At 36.9% G+C, this 13958-nt stretch overlaps 2 protein-coding genes across 3 annotated transcripts; one reads left to right on the plus strand and one right to left on the minus strand.

The window, feature by feature from the left end:
- Window positions 1-2020: 2020 nt before the first annotated feature.
- LOC592372 (arylsulfatase A) lies at window positions 2021-10093 on the minus strand. 2 transcript variants are annotated; one of them, XM_030991751.1, is made up of 6 exons: window positions 9756-10093; window positions 8590-8721; window positions 7311-7679; window positions 6226-6478; window positions 5585-5854; window positions 2021-4140 (listed from the first exon to the last, which is right to left on the minus strand). In XM_030991751.1, exons 1-6 carry the CDS (start codon window positions 10076-10078, stop codon window positions 3919-3921), a joined length of 1569 nt encoding a protein of 522 aa, XP_030847611.1. In that variant the 5' UTR covers window positions 10079-10093; the 3' UTR covers window positions 2021-3918. The 2 variants fall into 2 exon arrangements, with proteins under 2 accessions (XP_030847611.1, XP_796991.5); XM_791898.5 differs by having other exon boundaries at window positions 8467-8721; window positions 9756-10090.
- Window positions 10094-10115: 22 nt separating this feature from the next.
- Window positions 10116-13939, plus strand: LOC105441495. Its single transcript, XM_011672630.2, has one exon. It carries the CDS (start codon window positions 10226-10228, stop codon window positions 11405-11407), a length of 1182 nt encoding a protein of 393 aa, XP_011670932.2. The 5' UTR covers window positions 10116-10225; the 3' UTR covers window positions 11408-13939.
- Window positions 13940-13958: the final 19 nt, after the last annotated feature.

Consider the following 13958-nt stretch of genomic DNA (forward strand, 5'->3'; position numbering starts at 1 on the left):
CTTGAGAACTTATCGTCATGCATTAATTTTGGTACTTTATGGGCACTGTAACGATCGAATCACTCACAGCGCATCGTTTGTTTCTTTCAATCTCTCTCTCTCTCTCTCTCTCTCTCTCCCTCTCCCTAATACAACAACAACATTATACATTTATCTAGAATTCTAGAGTCTTCAATGCTCTAGAAAATAAATTATTCTATATTTTTAAAAATAGAGCTTATCTGTCGGTCGCTACGGTCCCTCGCATAATAATACTTTTAATACTAAAATATTCAAGTTGTGGAAGGGCTCTAACCCGGTTTGATAGGCAAAAATTCATGTCATGAACTTGCCCAAACAATTGTTTTAAACGCTGGAAGAGGGGAAAACAAGGAGAGGCGGTTGCATATGGGGAGAATTGTGAGAGAAAGAGAGAAGCAGAGAGAGAGAGAGAGAAAGAGAGAAAGAGAGAGAGAGGGGGAACTGAGAGAAGGCAGATGAATATTAAAGTTGAGAGAAGACTAAGAGAAATCGAAAGGGAGAAGATCAATGGGAGAGAGGCAGAAAGAGAGAGACAGAGATAGAAGAAGAAGAAAAAGAAGAAGAAGAAGAAGAAGAAAAGAAGAAGAAGAAGAAGAAGAAAAAGAAGAAGAAGAAGAAAAAGAAGAAGAAGAAAAAGAAGAAGAAGAAGAAGAAGAAGAAGAAGAAGAAGAAGAAAAAGAAGAAGAAGAAAAAGAAGAAGAAGAAAAAGAAGAAGAAGAAAAAGAAGACGAAGATGAAGAAGAAGAAGATGAATAAGAAAAAACGAAAAAGGAAAGAAGAAGAGCGAAACTCACTTTGTGAGAGAACCTGACCAAAAACAACTGCAGAGGTTAAAGGCCCACTGCACTACTTGTAGTTACTTGCGCCCTCTATATAACAAACCATGCCTAATCGGTGACCATTGGTCCCCAATGATCCTTTTTTTCTTATGTTAACTGAGAGCTGAGTTGATGAGATAACCACCTGTCTAATGACCTTGCAGGGCAGTCTAATCCCTCCTGTAAACTATGGCAGATAAGCTTTAAGACTTTTGTGCAAGGAGGATTAAACAATGGAATGAAAGAAAACTTTTTAAGCTTTGCACAGTCCGACATTTAGACTGTTTCCCAAACTGCCTGTATCACATGAGGAAATGTTGATCCATTAGCCAAAATCATATATGCATCTTGGTTAATGTTTTAACTGTATTTCCTGTTTTGTGATGGTCTTTAGCCTCACTTTGATAGCACGGTGGTGGGTATGTTGTAATGTTTCAGGGGTGGAACATATAACACATAATCACTGCATGTTCTATAATTCTCTGAAAATTGATCTTGACAAAAATCAATCCAAAAGTTTATGGGAATCAACATTACCTGTCATCTGACAAATTTATGAAATTACTTTAAAACTCCTCCACTTCCAACTCTGTCTACGATTCTACAGTAACTTGTGTTATATCTTTCTTAATAAAGATCCACATGAACTTTACCTTGGAAAACATTGGTGACTTTATCTTCATATTTCCAGGGACTTTTGTCATTACATTTTCAAACCAAACTAATGAAAATTGTAATACTTTAATGAGCATGTCAAAATATTAAGTACATAAAGTACCCTTAAGTCCTACACATGTAAATTTATATTGTAGCTTTAGATAATTTATTAAATAGGGCTTTTAATCTGTAATGGGCTATACAACTGAATGTAATTCATGATGTGACTCAGAATAATATCCTTGTTATGTACTGTCTGCCGAGACTGAGCTGGAAGGGCGTTGGCTCACTCTTCTTCAATGTTGGATAAACACCCTTTTGGTTCTCACCATTCAATATCATATTCATGCCTATATCTATATTGCGTGAAACACCAATGGGACACAAGTTTCAGTATTATTATAGAAATAAAACTTGAATCTTGAATCTCAAATATTGATGTTACATTGCCATTCAATTTTGTTTGAGGAATGAAAAGAGGCAGCACTAGACTTTTACATAAACACATCAATGACACTGGTATATAAAAGTGTAATGAAAATATATTCTTTTATTTTCACCTACCATAGATTCACCATAAATTTATTAACATATATACCACTACAATCTTCTTCAATAATTAAATAATACTGTTATGAACCTTACACTTATTCATGTATGTAAATGTTAATAATGGGCATGCACAGAGGACTGAATTGTAATAGAGTTGATTTTTTTTAATCAAAAACCTATGACCATCTTTACAGGTATTTTATTTTGCTTTGTTTTGACTGTTGTTTCTGTTGAGTTGTTATGATTTTAAGAAATTATTTTTAAATCTAATTTCACCTTGTTGTGACAATACTGTTAGTATAATAACATGATACTGCATCTAGAAACCAACATGGTTTCACCTAGCAATCCAAAGTTATATTTCATCATCATTTATATCACATATCTCTCTTTGATTTGGGTGAAATGAGATTATATTGCCTTCATCTGCATCTAAGCAATATGAAAATACTTTGGAAAAAATGTTCACAGATGCTCACAGTACATGAATACTAATAACTTTTGAGAATTATGTGAGTGGTTCGAATAACAAAATAAATAGAACACAAAATTGAGTTAACAATAATAATATGGATATTTATATAGCGCCGGTATCCGCCAGGCTCTGACGCTCATGGCGCTGTACATACATGTATTACTATCACAAAAATATAACATTCTTAACTAAAATAAAGTAAACTAAAACAACACAAATTATTACGCTACATTGACATGATTAAATAGCACTGTTTAGAAAGAGATGGGTTTTTAGAGCAACTTTGAAGTTATCGCAATTAATACAAATTTCTTGCTGAAAAAAAAACATACACCAAAATATTTTGCAAAAATGTCACTGTGTGAAAGCTCCTGGTTTAACATTACATTTAAATGTGAAAACATGAGAACAAATTAGTACATTTGCAATACCAAATAACTTTCCCAACAACCTATTCAACTTCACCATCCTCATACATTCTTAACTAAAATAAAGTAAACTAAAACAACACAAATTATTACGCTACATTGACATGATTAAATAGCACTGTTTAGAAAGAGATGGGTTTTTAGAGCAACTTTGAAGTTATCGCAATTAATACAAATTTCTTGCTGAAAAAAAAACATACACCGAAATATTTTGCAAAAATGTCACTGTGTGAAAGCTCCTGGTTTAACATTACATTTAAATGTGAAAACATGAGAACAAATTAGTACATTTGCAATACCAAATAACTTTCCCAACAACCTATTCAACTTCACCATCCTCATACATTACAAACATAATTTTTGCAAACAGTCAAACCTGTCTCAGTGAACACCTGTCTATAGTGGCCATGTATTTCATTTCTTGTGAGAAAGAAATGTGTGTGGTAAAACCATCTAGAAAGGCCACTTGCCTACAGTGGCCAATTTTTCTCTTTGTTTCCCTTGGGTGACCTTAATAAACAGATTTGACTGTTAACATGGAAATATCATTTTAAACAATAGCATGCTCTACAAATCGACATCTATATAAAATATTGCAGGTTAGAACAAATACTCAAAAATAATAAAACAATATAAATCAATAAATGTTTGAATATAAGACAAAAACAGAATACATTTGGTTACCAAAACAGTGTGATCAAAACTGCGCTTTCGTTCAAAATCGGGTTTAACAAAGACGGTTAGGCCAAGGTCTCAGTTTTCCTCTGTTAAACATGATCTTAGAACCCTGGGTCAGGTTTAACAGAATTAGTAGAAGACGGACCTATCTATTCCATCAAACCTTGTCAAATATGCAACTAGAACTTTCCCTGATGAAGATTCATTCACATGGTGCAGTAGTAGTGACAAGTCTGTTCATCCCCAATCATCGTTACTTATGGCCCCTGCCTTGTTCTTGTTCCTGGACTTAAACAACTGGCCTTGACCTCCAGCGCTGACCTAACCTCCCTTCTGTCCAGTGCAAATGACCATCGTTGCCATTCTCCCGTTGTCCGTCGTCTGAATGACACTGGCAGCATTTTGGGAAGGGCGTACATCCTGGGTCGCAGCACGGCTCAAGGTTCTTGTTTTCTGGCTTGTCCACCTCCGACGGGGGCCAGAACATGGTTGATTCAAATTTCGACTTGACCTGCCATTGACACAGGAAAGATAATCAGCATTATTATCTCTAAAGGCTTTCAAGTGGTACAATAAATCAGTGTATTCAATATATTTAGTGCAGGACCCGGATGACTGACCAATATTGTTGTCGTATTGCTCAGTCATCCGGGAACTTCAACTATCGATATCATGGCAATATCATACAAAAATAAAGCCATATTTACAGAGGTAATTCAAATTGTGTTAGTTAGCTAGTTGGACTAATAAAGATAATAATAATAATACTGTATGGCTTTGTTTACGTGTGATAAGAATATATTGCTCTTGCTAAGACAATGTTAGACTTGTCTTTGACTCGTTCAATATTGTCATAGTTCGAGCAATATATTCTTGTATCATAATCACACGTAAACAAAGCCATCCAATATTATATAAATATTCATAATTAACTGACTCTGTTCTATCTTATCAAGACAAGATCTGAAAATGGTACAAATACTTTCCATTTTGAAATGTTTCTTTGCTATTACATCTTCGGAACAAAACATGATTTTTCACTAATGCTTTTTTTGTAAAAACCTATGGGTATATGATTTAATTTTATCATGGCTTCTAACTTTCTTTTTCATAATGCATTATCCAAAGAAAGTAGGAACATGGACAAAAATATGAAGATACATCTTGGAGTAAAATGGGTCTTTTTATTTTGTGACATGCAATCAGGAATAAAACTCATATTAAAGGTACTGTACCATTTGCAGGCCAAAAAAATGAAAAGGTTAAATTCCAACAGCATTTGAAAGATAATACTAATTTAGAACTTCCCTAAAAAAGGTGGAGCTTGAAAATGTCTTCAAGTGTGAAAATAATGACTATTAGTTGTCAAATCGACCTAGGAGCTATAGAGCCAATAAGTAATAGTCTTGATTTTCAGACCATTGTACTGAATGGTCATACGTTTTATGCTGTGCAAAGATTCAATCAGTTAAATTTTGGCCATCACAAGAAGTAGGTTATTGATGTAGACAAATGCTCATGTACCCTTTACAGCTCATTTTATGTATGTTATTATCAAAGAAGAAAAAAGCCAGTCAGTCACTCAATAGTGTCTGACAGTAAGTAGTAAGAAGAAGAGTAGCAAGTAAACAGGTTTCCTTGCATAATTTGAATATTAGGACACTGCTAACATTTAAATTTCACAGATAGGACATACATGACATATTCATAATTCCTGCCAAGTTCTACAGAATTTGAAGTTGGCTGCAAAAGGGACATAGTACCTTTGAGCTATCAAAGAAGAACATCATATGAGACAATAAACAATTTGGGTTAGCCATTAATTCTTTAACACCTTCCTGACATATGGACAAATATATTCTGTTTTCATCTACTGTACCATCGCTTTGGTGAAAGACTCTATACATTTTGCGTAAAGTTAGGACTACTATGAATATTAAACATGTCAAACCTACTTGTTCAATCTGAGCAATCACTGTTGCATAGTTAGAGTTGTTTCCGAGATCGTAAAGCTCTGATGCATCCTGGTAAAGATCGAAAAGCAGAGGAGGATCATGGGATGTCCGCTTGGCCGATGGGCGGCAATCCTTGTCGTGGTTGGTGCTGCCGCTGACCGGAGAACCCTGGGTGTAAAAGTGGGCTTTGTATTGGTGCCATCGTACGGCATAGATCCCAAACTCAGGGTTGGCACTTGTTGGGTAGTAGATGTAGTCTTCTCTCAAAGTCTGATGATTAATCATGATGATGAGGATGATGATGGTGATGATAACAGTATCAATAACGAAACTACTACTACTACTACCACTACCACCACCACCTACACCACTGATACTACTACTACTTCTACTACTACCACCACAGTACTAATTATGGCAAACTGCACTTTAGAATCAACAGTTAAAATAATAACACTATATTGAGAAAGCCCATTTCCTAAGGTTATAATATGCTCAATACTATCATTACCCCTGATTTAAGTGAGCTTCCATGTAATAGTGCTGAGCCATCCCATCCAATGACTCCTACGTGGTATCCCTTTACCTCACCTCGGTCAAGAGTGGCAAATTGAAATAAAATGCAACGCTTTGCATCTCACCTGATTTTGTTCAAACAATATGGGGCTCATATCCACTCCGTCTAATATCACTTCAGGTAAAACAGCTCCTGTTATCTTGGCAATCGTTGGCAGGATGTCGATCTGCGCAGCAAGCTCGATCGTTCGTCCTGGATCGATACGTCCGGTCCAGCGTGCAATAGCTGGGACACGAACACCGCCCTCGTAGGTGGTACCTTTGCCACACTTGAGGAGCCCAGCATTTCCACCTCTTACTTTTCGGGTAAGGCTAGGGCTGGATACATTAAAAAAAAAAAAAAATATGTGATTTAACTAGTGGCATACTGTAGCTAATTAGACTGCACTAGGAAAGTTAATCAATATGAATTGAATCTCAAATTGGTCACTTGGTCAGTGGATTGTGACACAGTCACTGAAAACTCATACTAGTATGTTTGTTGTGTGGAAAAATATCATTGATTTCTGTTTTCTATTACGTGCCTTCTCCCTTTGGTGTACTATTCGAAATATATTATGGATATCACATCATTATAGGCCCTCTAAAAAGAAAAGACCCTCATGATTCATGCAGTTGGAAAAATTGACACTTTAGACGATTTGATTTACAACATTGACAAATTCTGAACTTTTGTTTGTCCGATTTTCGTTTAAACTTTTGCCTTTTTGATTACAGAATGAGTCTATGAAGGTTGGATTTCCCTTTAAAGTCAAATATGGGAACGGTCATTGTGAAGAGGCGTAATGGTCTAGTGGACAAGTCACCCTAAGGTTTCACTGAAACTCTCCAAGGACCAACTTAACCCGTTGGCTACTGAATTATCTTATTCCCATAGACTTAACACAGGGACCACTAGGTTCCCGTAAGCAATGGGTTAAAGGCTCGTTCAGATATGACGCAGCAAAACCGTGGCAGTTTCTATGATGACGTAAAGTGTAATACGTGTCACACTTCTTTATCTTATAATACAGAGCTCAGTGAATACGCCTTTCTTGCGTGCAGTTACCTTTTATTTAATTGTTTCTTTTTAAACGCAATGGCTTATCTGATGCGGTTTACGTCGCCATATGTAAACGAGCCTTTAGTGACTATGTTTAGTTTTGCTTACCCATTATCAGAGGTGAAGAATACAAACGTGTTCTCCGCTATTCCGCTGCTGTCGAGCTGATTCAGTACCTCGCCAATACTCCAATCCAACTCTGCCAGCGCATCCCCGAACGTGCCCCTGACCGTCGCATTACGGAACCTCTCTCCAGCAAATTGTGGGTGGTGTACGTGGTGGTAGGCATAATAGAGAAAGAAAGGCTGGCCTGCTGCTGCGTTGTCTGAGATGTATTTCTTGGCGAGGGTGGTGTAGCGTTCTTCGATGTTTGTGAGATTCGCAGGTTGTTCTACGATGACGGTGTCATTGAAGATGGGGCATGGGCTCTCGTTGGTGCGACAGCCATCGAAACAAGGAGCGTTGGGATAGAAACAGCTGAAGGGGAGAACAAATGGATTCAATCATGCTTCCATTCATTGCATTGGTCTGCTCAACAATCTTGAGCATTATAAATAAATAATAATACATTATATTTATAATGCGCTTAAAACCAATGTTTCTAAGCGGGAAAAAAAAAGAAGAAAAGAAAAGGAATAATGGCTGTCAATATCATTGATAACGTCCCACAGAATAATCATCCTGGTATGAAGAATAACTTGTTCACAGGATACTAATGAATATTTTATAGAAAATAAGAGTTTTCCTTTAAGGACAAATCTTATGACTTTTTCTATTTACTCAGTGTTATTTTTACCAAAGGACTTTGTTAGTTTTCCAGAGCTAAATGCTCATTGATCCTGTGTATGTTTCCTTTAGTTTTGTTGCATGTATCGTGCAATTGCAAGCAATAGCCACATTGGTTATCAAGAGACATTCCGTTGATGGTAACTTTGCCATCAATATCAATTATAATGGCAACATCACTCAATGGCCAATCAAATCAAGGTTTCAATAGAAGTTATCATTAATGGCAAAATTACCATCAATGCAACGGGCCCTGCAACAGGACCATGTAAGGTCCAAATAGTCCAGTCAAATTGGTTTGCTGCAGCTCCGATGATGTCATGTTTCATTAATCAAAGAGAAAAACATTTCTTATAGTAACACATATGTAACATTAAGAAATTTGTGGAGCACACCATGTAAGAATGTGGAAGAAGACAATTATATATTGTTGGATCGTTCCTCAAATCATTTTCAAGAACAACAAGGGCATAATTACATTAGGCATGGGCAAAAGTCTTGGGAGTACGGAATGCCATAGTAATGGTCAAAGCCTTGGGTCGTAGGGAGGTACATGCCATCCTTCCCCACACCTAAATGCCACTTGCCGATGATACTCGACCTGTAGCCCAGGGGGCGGAGAATCTCGGCTATTGTCGTCTCATTGTGAGGGAGACCTCCAGAAGATAAGGGGTCGAACACTCCGGGATAGACTCCTGAACGAACATGGTATCTTCCTGTCAAGATGGCTGCCCTATATTTATTTTTAAAAAAACAAGTTTTTAACATGTTAACAGCACCAGTTTATATTCAACTTTCCAGCTTCCATGTTTTTGTAAAATTAGCCATATTAAGGAGTGAGTTATCAAATGACACAAAGTCAAAAATGTTCTTTAATATTTTAAATATCTGACTTGGATTTACAAACTCTCTTATTGAAAATGAAAGTGGCTGCTGGTTGGACTAATTCTCGCTACCCTAAATAGGTACGAAAATCTCGAAATTCGCGAGACGAGGTAATTTTCACTCTCTCGGGTCGTCACTACAACTTCCGGTATAGAGTCCCATCCCGCTGGCGCTAACGCCTGTGTTCGCTGTGCAGAGTTTTCACGCACGCTAAAATCGATGCCAATCAGTGTAATTTGTACAGATTATAATATGCAATGGAAAGCTTCGGGCAGAATTAGTGACTTTAGCACAAAAGGCCGTTAAACTCTACCATGAAAGAGAGGGTTGTGATCACGAACGCCTGCACAGGAAGCTGTAATGTCGAAAAGCTATCCCATAATGCAATGCGCTTTTCAGGATTTTCCCCGGATCTCGGCAGAATCGCTATTTGGGGTAGCGAGAATTGCATGAATCTGGATTTATCTTCAACTGCTTGAAAACGAACAAAATGAGAAAGTTTCATGGAAAAGATTTACAGACATAAATGATAAAAAGTTTGATCTTCTTCTTTTGTACAGTGTATTCCTTTTTTTCTGAGTCAGAATCTGAAAAAATATGGCTGAGTACTTTTGTTCTTATTCTAGTTCTTATTTCTACTAGACTCTGATATACTATAATCATCGTGGATTAAAACAAATGAATAAAAAATTAAAAAATAATTAAAAAATACCATTTGCACAAATACAGAAAATTGCCTTTCTAAATTCTAGTCTTCTTGCTCTTACTGGAATTGTTATTATTTGAAACCCCTACTGAGTCCTGCCCACCCCCCCCCCCCCCACACACACACACATATAGCAGACACAAAGAGCGTGAGCAGCCGAACCGAAGTAGTATTACCTTGATGGACTGCATACGGGAGCCGAAGAATAGAACTGAGTGAACCGGAGACCTTCGGCTGCCAGACGGTTGATGTTGGGCGTTGAGCTCGTCGGGTGCCCGTATGCCTCTAAATCACCATAACCAAGATCATCAGCGTAAAGAAGAACAATGTTTGGCTTCGATGGTACAGCATGTACAACGGATATCACAAGCCATGTTAACACCACAACAAATCGAAAAACATCCAAAGAAATGCCTTGCATGATGATGGAATTTAAAAAAATCTCTCTCTGCACGCCCAGCCGGCAGCCTTCAATGGTACTGTCAGGTGATCTTGGCATATAGCAGCACGTGATCTAGAGCTTCACCGTCCAAAGGTCATTGGTAGGTCAACCGTGACTCTAGCTCTCTCTCTCTCTCTCTCCTCCGGCTTTTCGTTCGGCATAAGCCGCAATAATTACTTCAAAGTTTTACAGAACTGCTTGAAAATGGCAGCTTTCTTCAGAAAAACTCATCATCATAGTTGCCAAGTCCAGCAGCATATAAACAGGTGCTTGATGAAACGATACGGAACTGATAATCGGGTCAAACTCAAGACGTTTGGATTGGTGAGCTGTTTGCAGATGCAGCATAAAACTGCAACGGCTTCCTCGGGGCCCGATCGGCCGGAGCTCCAGGCGGCAAGTATAGCTGGGAATCCGTTAGGAGTAGAATCTGCATGTTATTTAACTTCAAACTCTTCTTCTGAATTATCTGACTTTGATAATCAAGTATTTAAATGTAAAGCATCAGTCAATAAAACAAATTGTGGCACTTCACAGAGAACTACCTCAACTGTTGAAGAAAATGAAGGTTTTACTTTAACTTTCAGCAGAAAAAGAATCGCACACCAATCACAACAGCAACAGAGTCAGAGTGACGATGTTTCAACAATGTTTGCATATAAGAGAAAATCAGCTACTAAATCAGGATTCATTGATCATGCTGATTATCTCTCGAGTAATAATTTTCTCAAGCAAAGAGCAAGTGGTGGTTTTTGGAAGGATTCACCAGTGAGGCATTATGCAATGGGACCAAGGTCTCAACACAGGAAGGAAAAGTCTTACTACGAAGTCCTCAACACCACACCAAGTGCCACTCAAGCCCAAGTCAAAGAGGCCTACTTCAAGCTGTCCAAGATCTATCACCCAGACAAAAATGCAGGCAGCAAGGAAGCCCAGCGGAAGTTCGCCTTGATCAACGAAGCCTACAGTGTCCTCGGCAACCTCACGTTACGTAAGCGCTACGACCGTGGCACTCTCAACCAGCGGGATGTCCATGGAGAGGTGAAACCGGAAGAGAAGGCTGCGGAAGAAGGAGTGAATCGTGATCCCATGTACACCAGTTCTGGTATGGCTTTCAGCATGGAGGCAAAACGGCAAGCCAAGAACATGGATGACTTCTTTAGCAAACACTATCAAGACGCAAGGGATAAGGAGCAGAGGAACAGAGCAGAGAGGCAGCAGCGTATTGATGAATACATGGACCTCCAGAGGAGGGCCAGGCTCTCTCCATTGTTTCTTGCAGCGTGTTTGATTGGTGCACTTGCCATGGCTGTAACGAGTATTGCACGGAATGACACAGTATATGTAGAGAAGGAACAACCAGGAGCTAATAAAGAAACAAAATAATTACCTAATTATCAGTCAGTCAGAGTTTAGGATGAGAGTGGCAAACAAACTGTTTAAGTAGCAAATATACTTACGCCATTACATGTAGGTAGTCTAATTTAATCGAGGACAGATAATCATTTTTACTTTCCTATATATGTACCTTTACAAGATAAAGTTTATATTCATAAATAGGCTCAGATCATATAACTGTACAAGTACACCTGGGGGTGTTTCACAACTTTTTTGACTAAGATCAACTTTAAGTTGGACTAAACTATGGACCAATGCTAATTAATGGTGAATACAAACAGTGGCAAATACAAACGTTCATGCCACTGTTTGTATTCACAATTAATTGGCATTGGTCTCTCAAAAGGATGTACAAATCATGGTCACAAATCTACAGAATTTACATTTTTGGATATTTCATTATTGAAGGAAAATATAATATCTAAAGATCATAATGGTGAGAGCAAACGGTGGCACTAAAAGCCTGACATTGTTAAGTCCGACTTAAAGTCAATCTTAGTCTTTGTGAAACACCCCCCAGGTGTATGTTTTAAACAAATGGCTACCATTGTAGTCCTCAGGTTTGCTATCACTTGTTTGACTACAACTTTCCCAACAGTATTTTGTTCATTAAGTAATTTATGTACAACTGTAGATACCAAGGTTTTATTTTTACTCTTAGTATATATAGAATTTTAAAAGATTTTCTAATGGACTGAATTTGAATACCGGTACATATGCAATGGATTAATTGCATACAGGTACATGTACATGTATATTCAAAGTCAGTCTATCATAGACTCCATGTAAAGTCTCCTAGTATAGGGAAACATAAAAAATTCCTCTAGAACAAGGAAATTGCCTCGTAATGATATACGGACATAATATCAGGGTTCACAAGTCAGGGAATGATAAAAATGTTAATGATAAAACTTACCTTGTTAGAATGAGAATGAGAATGAGACTTTGTTATATAAAGAATTTATTATGATGAGCTTCCATATTACAGGAAGTAAAGCAAAAAATAGGCAAAAGCAAAAACAAAAAACACAAATATGTAAGATATCATGTATCGATGCATACTTACATACATTGGTATTAGTGTTTTATCTAGTTGCTGTTTGCCGTACATTTTAAACCAACTTACTAGTTTTAATCATTAAGCAGTTTTATGTTTGGTGATTAATTTTTAAATGTTTTGAACTTTTAATCATAATACTTTTTTCTTTTTCTGACTTTACAGTCTCAGACAGTTTTGTGCAATTTGTATTCTTATGTTTTATTATATAAAATAGACTACATTTGCAAGTATGTGTACCTGTAAATATGTTAATAATAATAATATTTTCAAAGATAAATATATAAATGAATTTGCCTACAGTATTCTTCTAGAATTTCAGTCTAGAGCTTGGTTTAAGCTTTTATCTGAAGTAGGGTGTCATAAAGAGAGTTAATTGGGGGTCTACTCTAATTTGTTTTTATTTGTTAAATGTGATCTAAGACCCTGGGCTGGGTAAACTGAATTAGTAGAATATGGACTATTTACCATTTACTTTATGGCAGATGTGAGTTGGTTTTTGAATGTACACGTATAATGGACAGTGATTCACTGTACAGTAGATATATGAACTTTCAGGGTCTTGCTGCTCACGTACAGATAAAGTATATTTCTATTATCAAGAAATGAACATAATTGTGTGTGAGCTTGTAGGTGTTTCTTTCTTTACGTACTGAAAAAAATACTGCATCATTAAAAGTGTGCTGCTGAATTGTATTGCTCAGTGGAATAATGTATGGAATCCAGTAAACGTAAAAATGCAGAAGTAGTAATATATTAGTAACTTATGATGATCCATATACCGGTATTCATGTGTTTAGACACATTGCACACACATCTTTTGTGGATTACCGAGGTGAAAAAGTTGACATGCCATCTGATAATCTGACACTGACTAGTCGTACATCACAGGTTAAATGGAAAGGTTTTCTAGTTTGCTGTGCATGGAGTACATATATTCAAACTTCAAAGTAATTTTACTTGTACATGTATTATGCCGAGTTGCTGACACCAGGTCCAGAAATTTTTCTTGGGTTAGTTTATAAACTCTGCTGTCAACTAAAACAATTCAAAAGAATGTTAATGACACTTCTCATTACTGTATGTCAAATTTTAACTTAACCTATTGCATACAAGGACTGTATTTAAGCCTAGGAGAATTGGAGCATTTCAGTGCAATGGGGTAACAATATTATGCACAACTACAGCTGTTTTAAGAAATGATTTTAATAGGAGCAGAGTGCCCGGGTAGACATGATATTATTCAAGGTGCGTTTTTTTCTTGGGCAGGTGATACTTAAATAAATCCTCTACTTCAGCACAAAATGATGAAGAAGTTTATGGATACATTTATGTGTACCAACATCTTTTAGAATATATTCATTTATTGTTATATTAACTGCCAAACATATCTTTTGAAATTGATTTGTTTCAGGCTTCATGCTACATGTGAATGAATAAATTTGTATCTATTCTAATCACAACTATGTTTGTTTGACTTGT

This window comes from Strongylocentrotus purpuratus, unplaced genomic scaffold, assembly GCF_000002235.5.
Source record: "Strongylocentrotus purpuratus isolate Spur 01 unplaced genomic scaffold, Spur_5.0 spur5_scaffold_2, whole genome shotgun sequence".
Taxonomy (NCBI): domain Eukaryota; kingdom Metazoa; phylum Echinodermata; class Echinoidea; order Camarodonta; family Strongylocentrotidae; genus Strongylocentrotus; species Strongylocentrotus purpuratus.

Bases quoted from the DNA above. Each gene is read 5' to 3' on its own strand.
- LOC592372 (XM_791898.5), bottom strand. From the start codon at position 10,078: ATGCCAAGATCACCTGACAGTACCATTGAAGGCTGCCGGCTGGGCGTG. The intron at 7,680-8,466 runs GTAATTATGCCC...TCTCCCCTTCAG, and splicing joins GACTTTTGCCCATGCCTAAT to CTGTTTCTATCCCAACGCTC. The intron at 6,479-7,310 runs GTAAGCAAAACT...TAATGTATCCAG, and splicing joins TTCTTCACCTCTGATAATGG to CCCTAGCCTTACCCGAAAAG.
- LOC105441495 (XM_011672630.2), top strand. From the start codon at position 10,226: ATGGCAGCTTTCTTCAGAAAAACTCATCATCATAGTTGCCAAGTCCAG.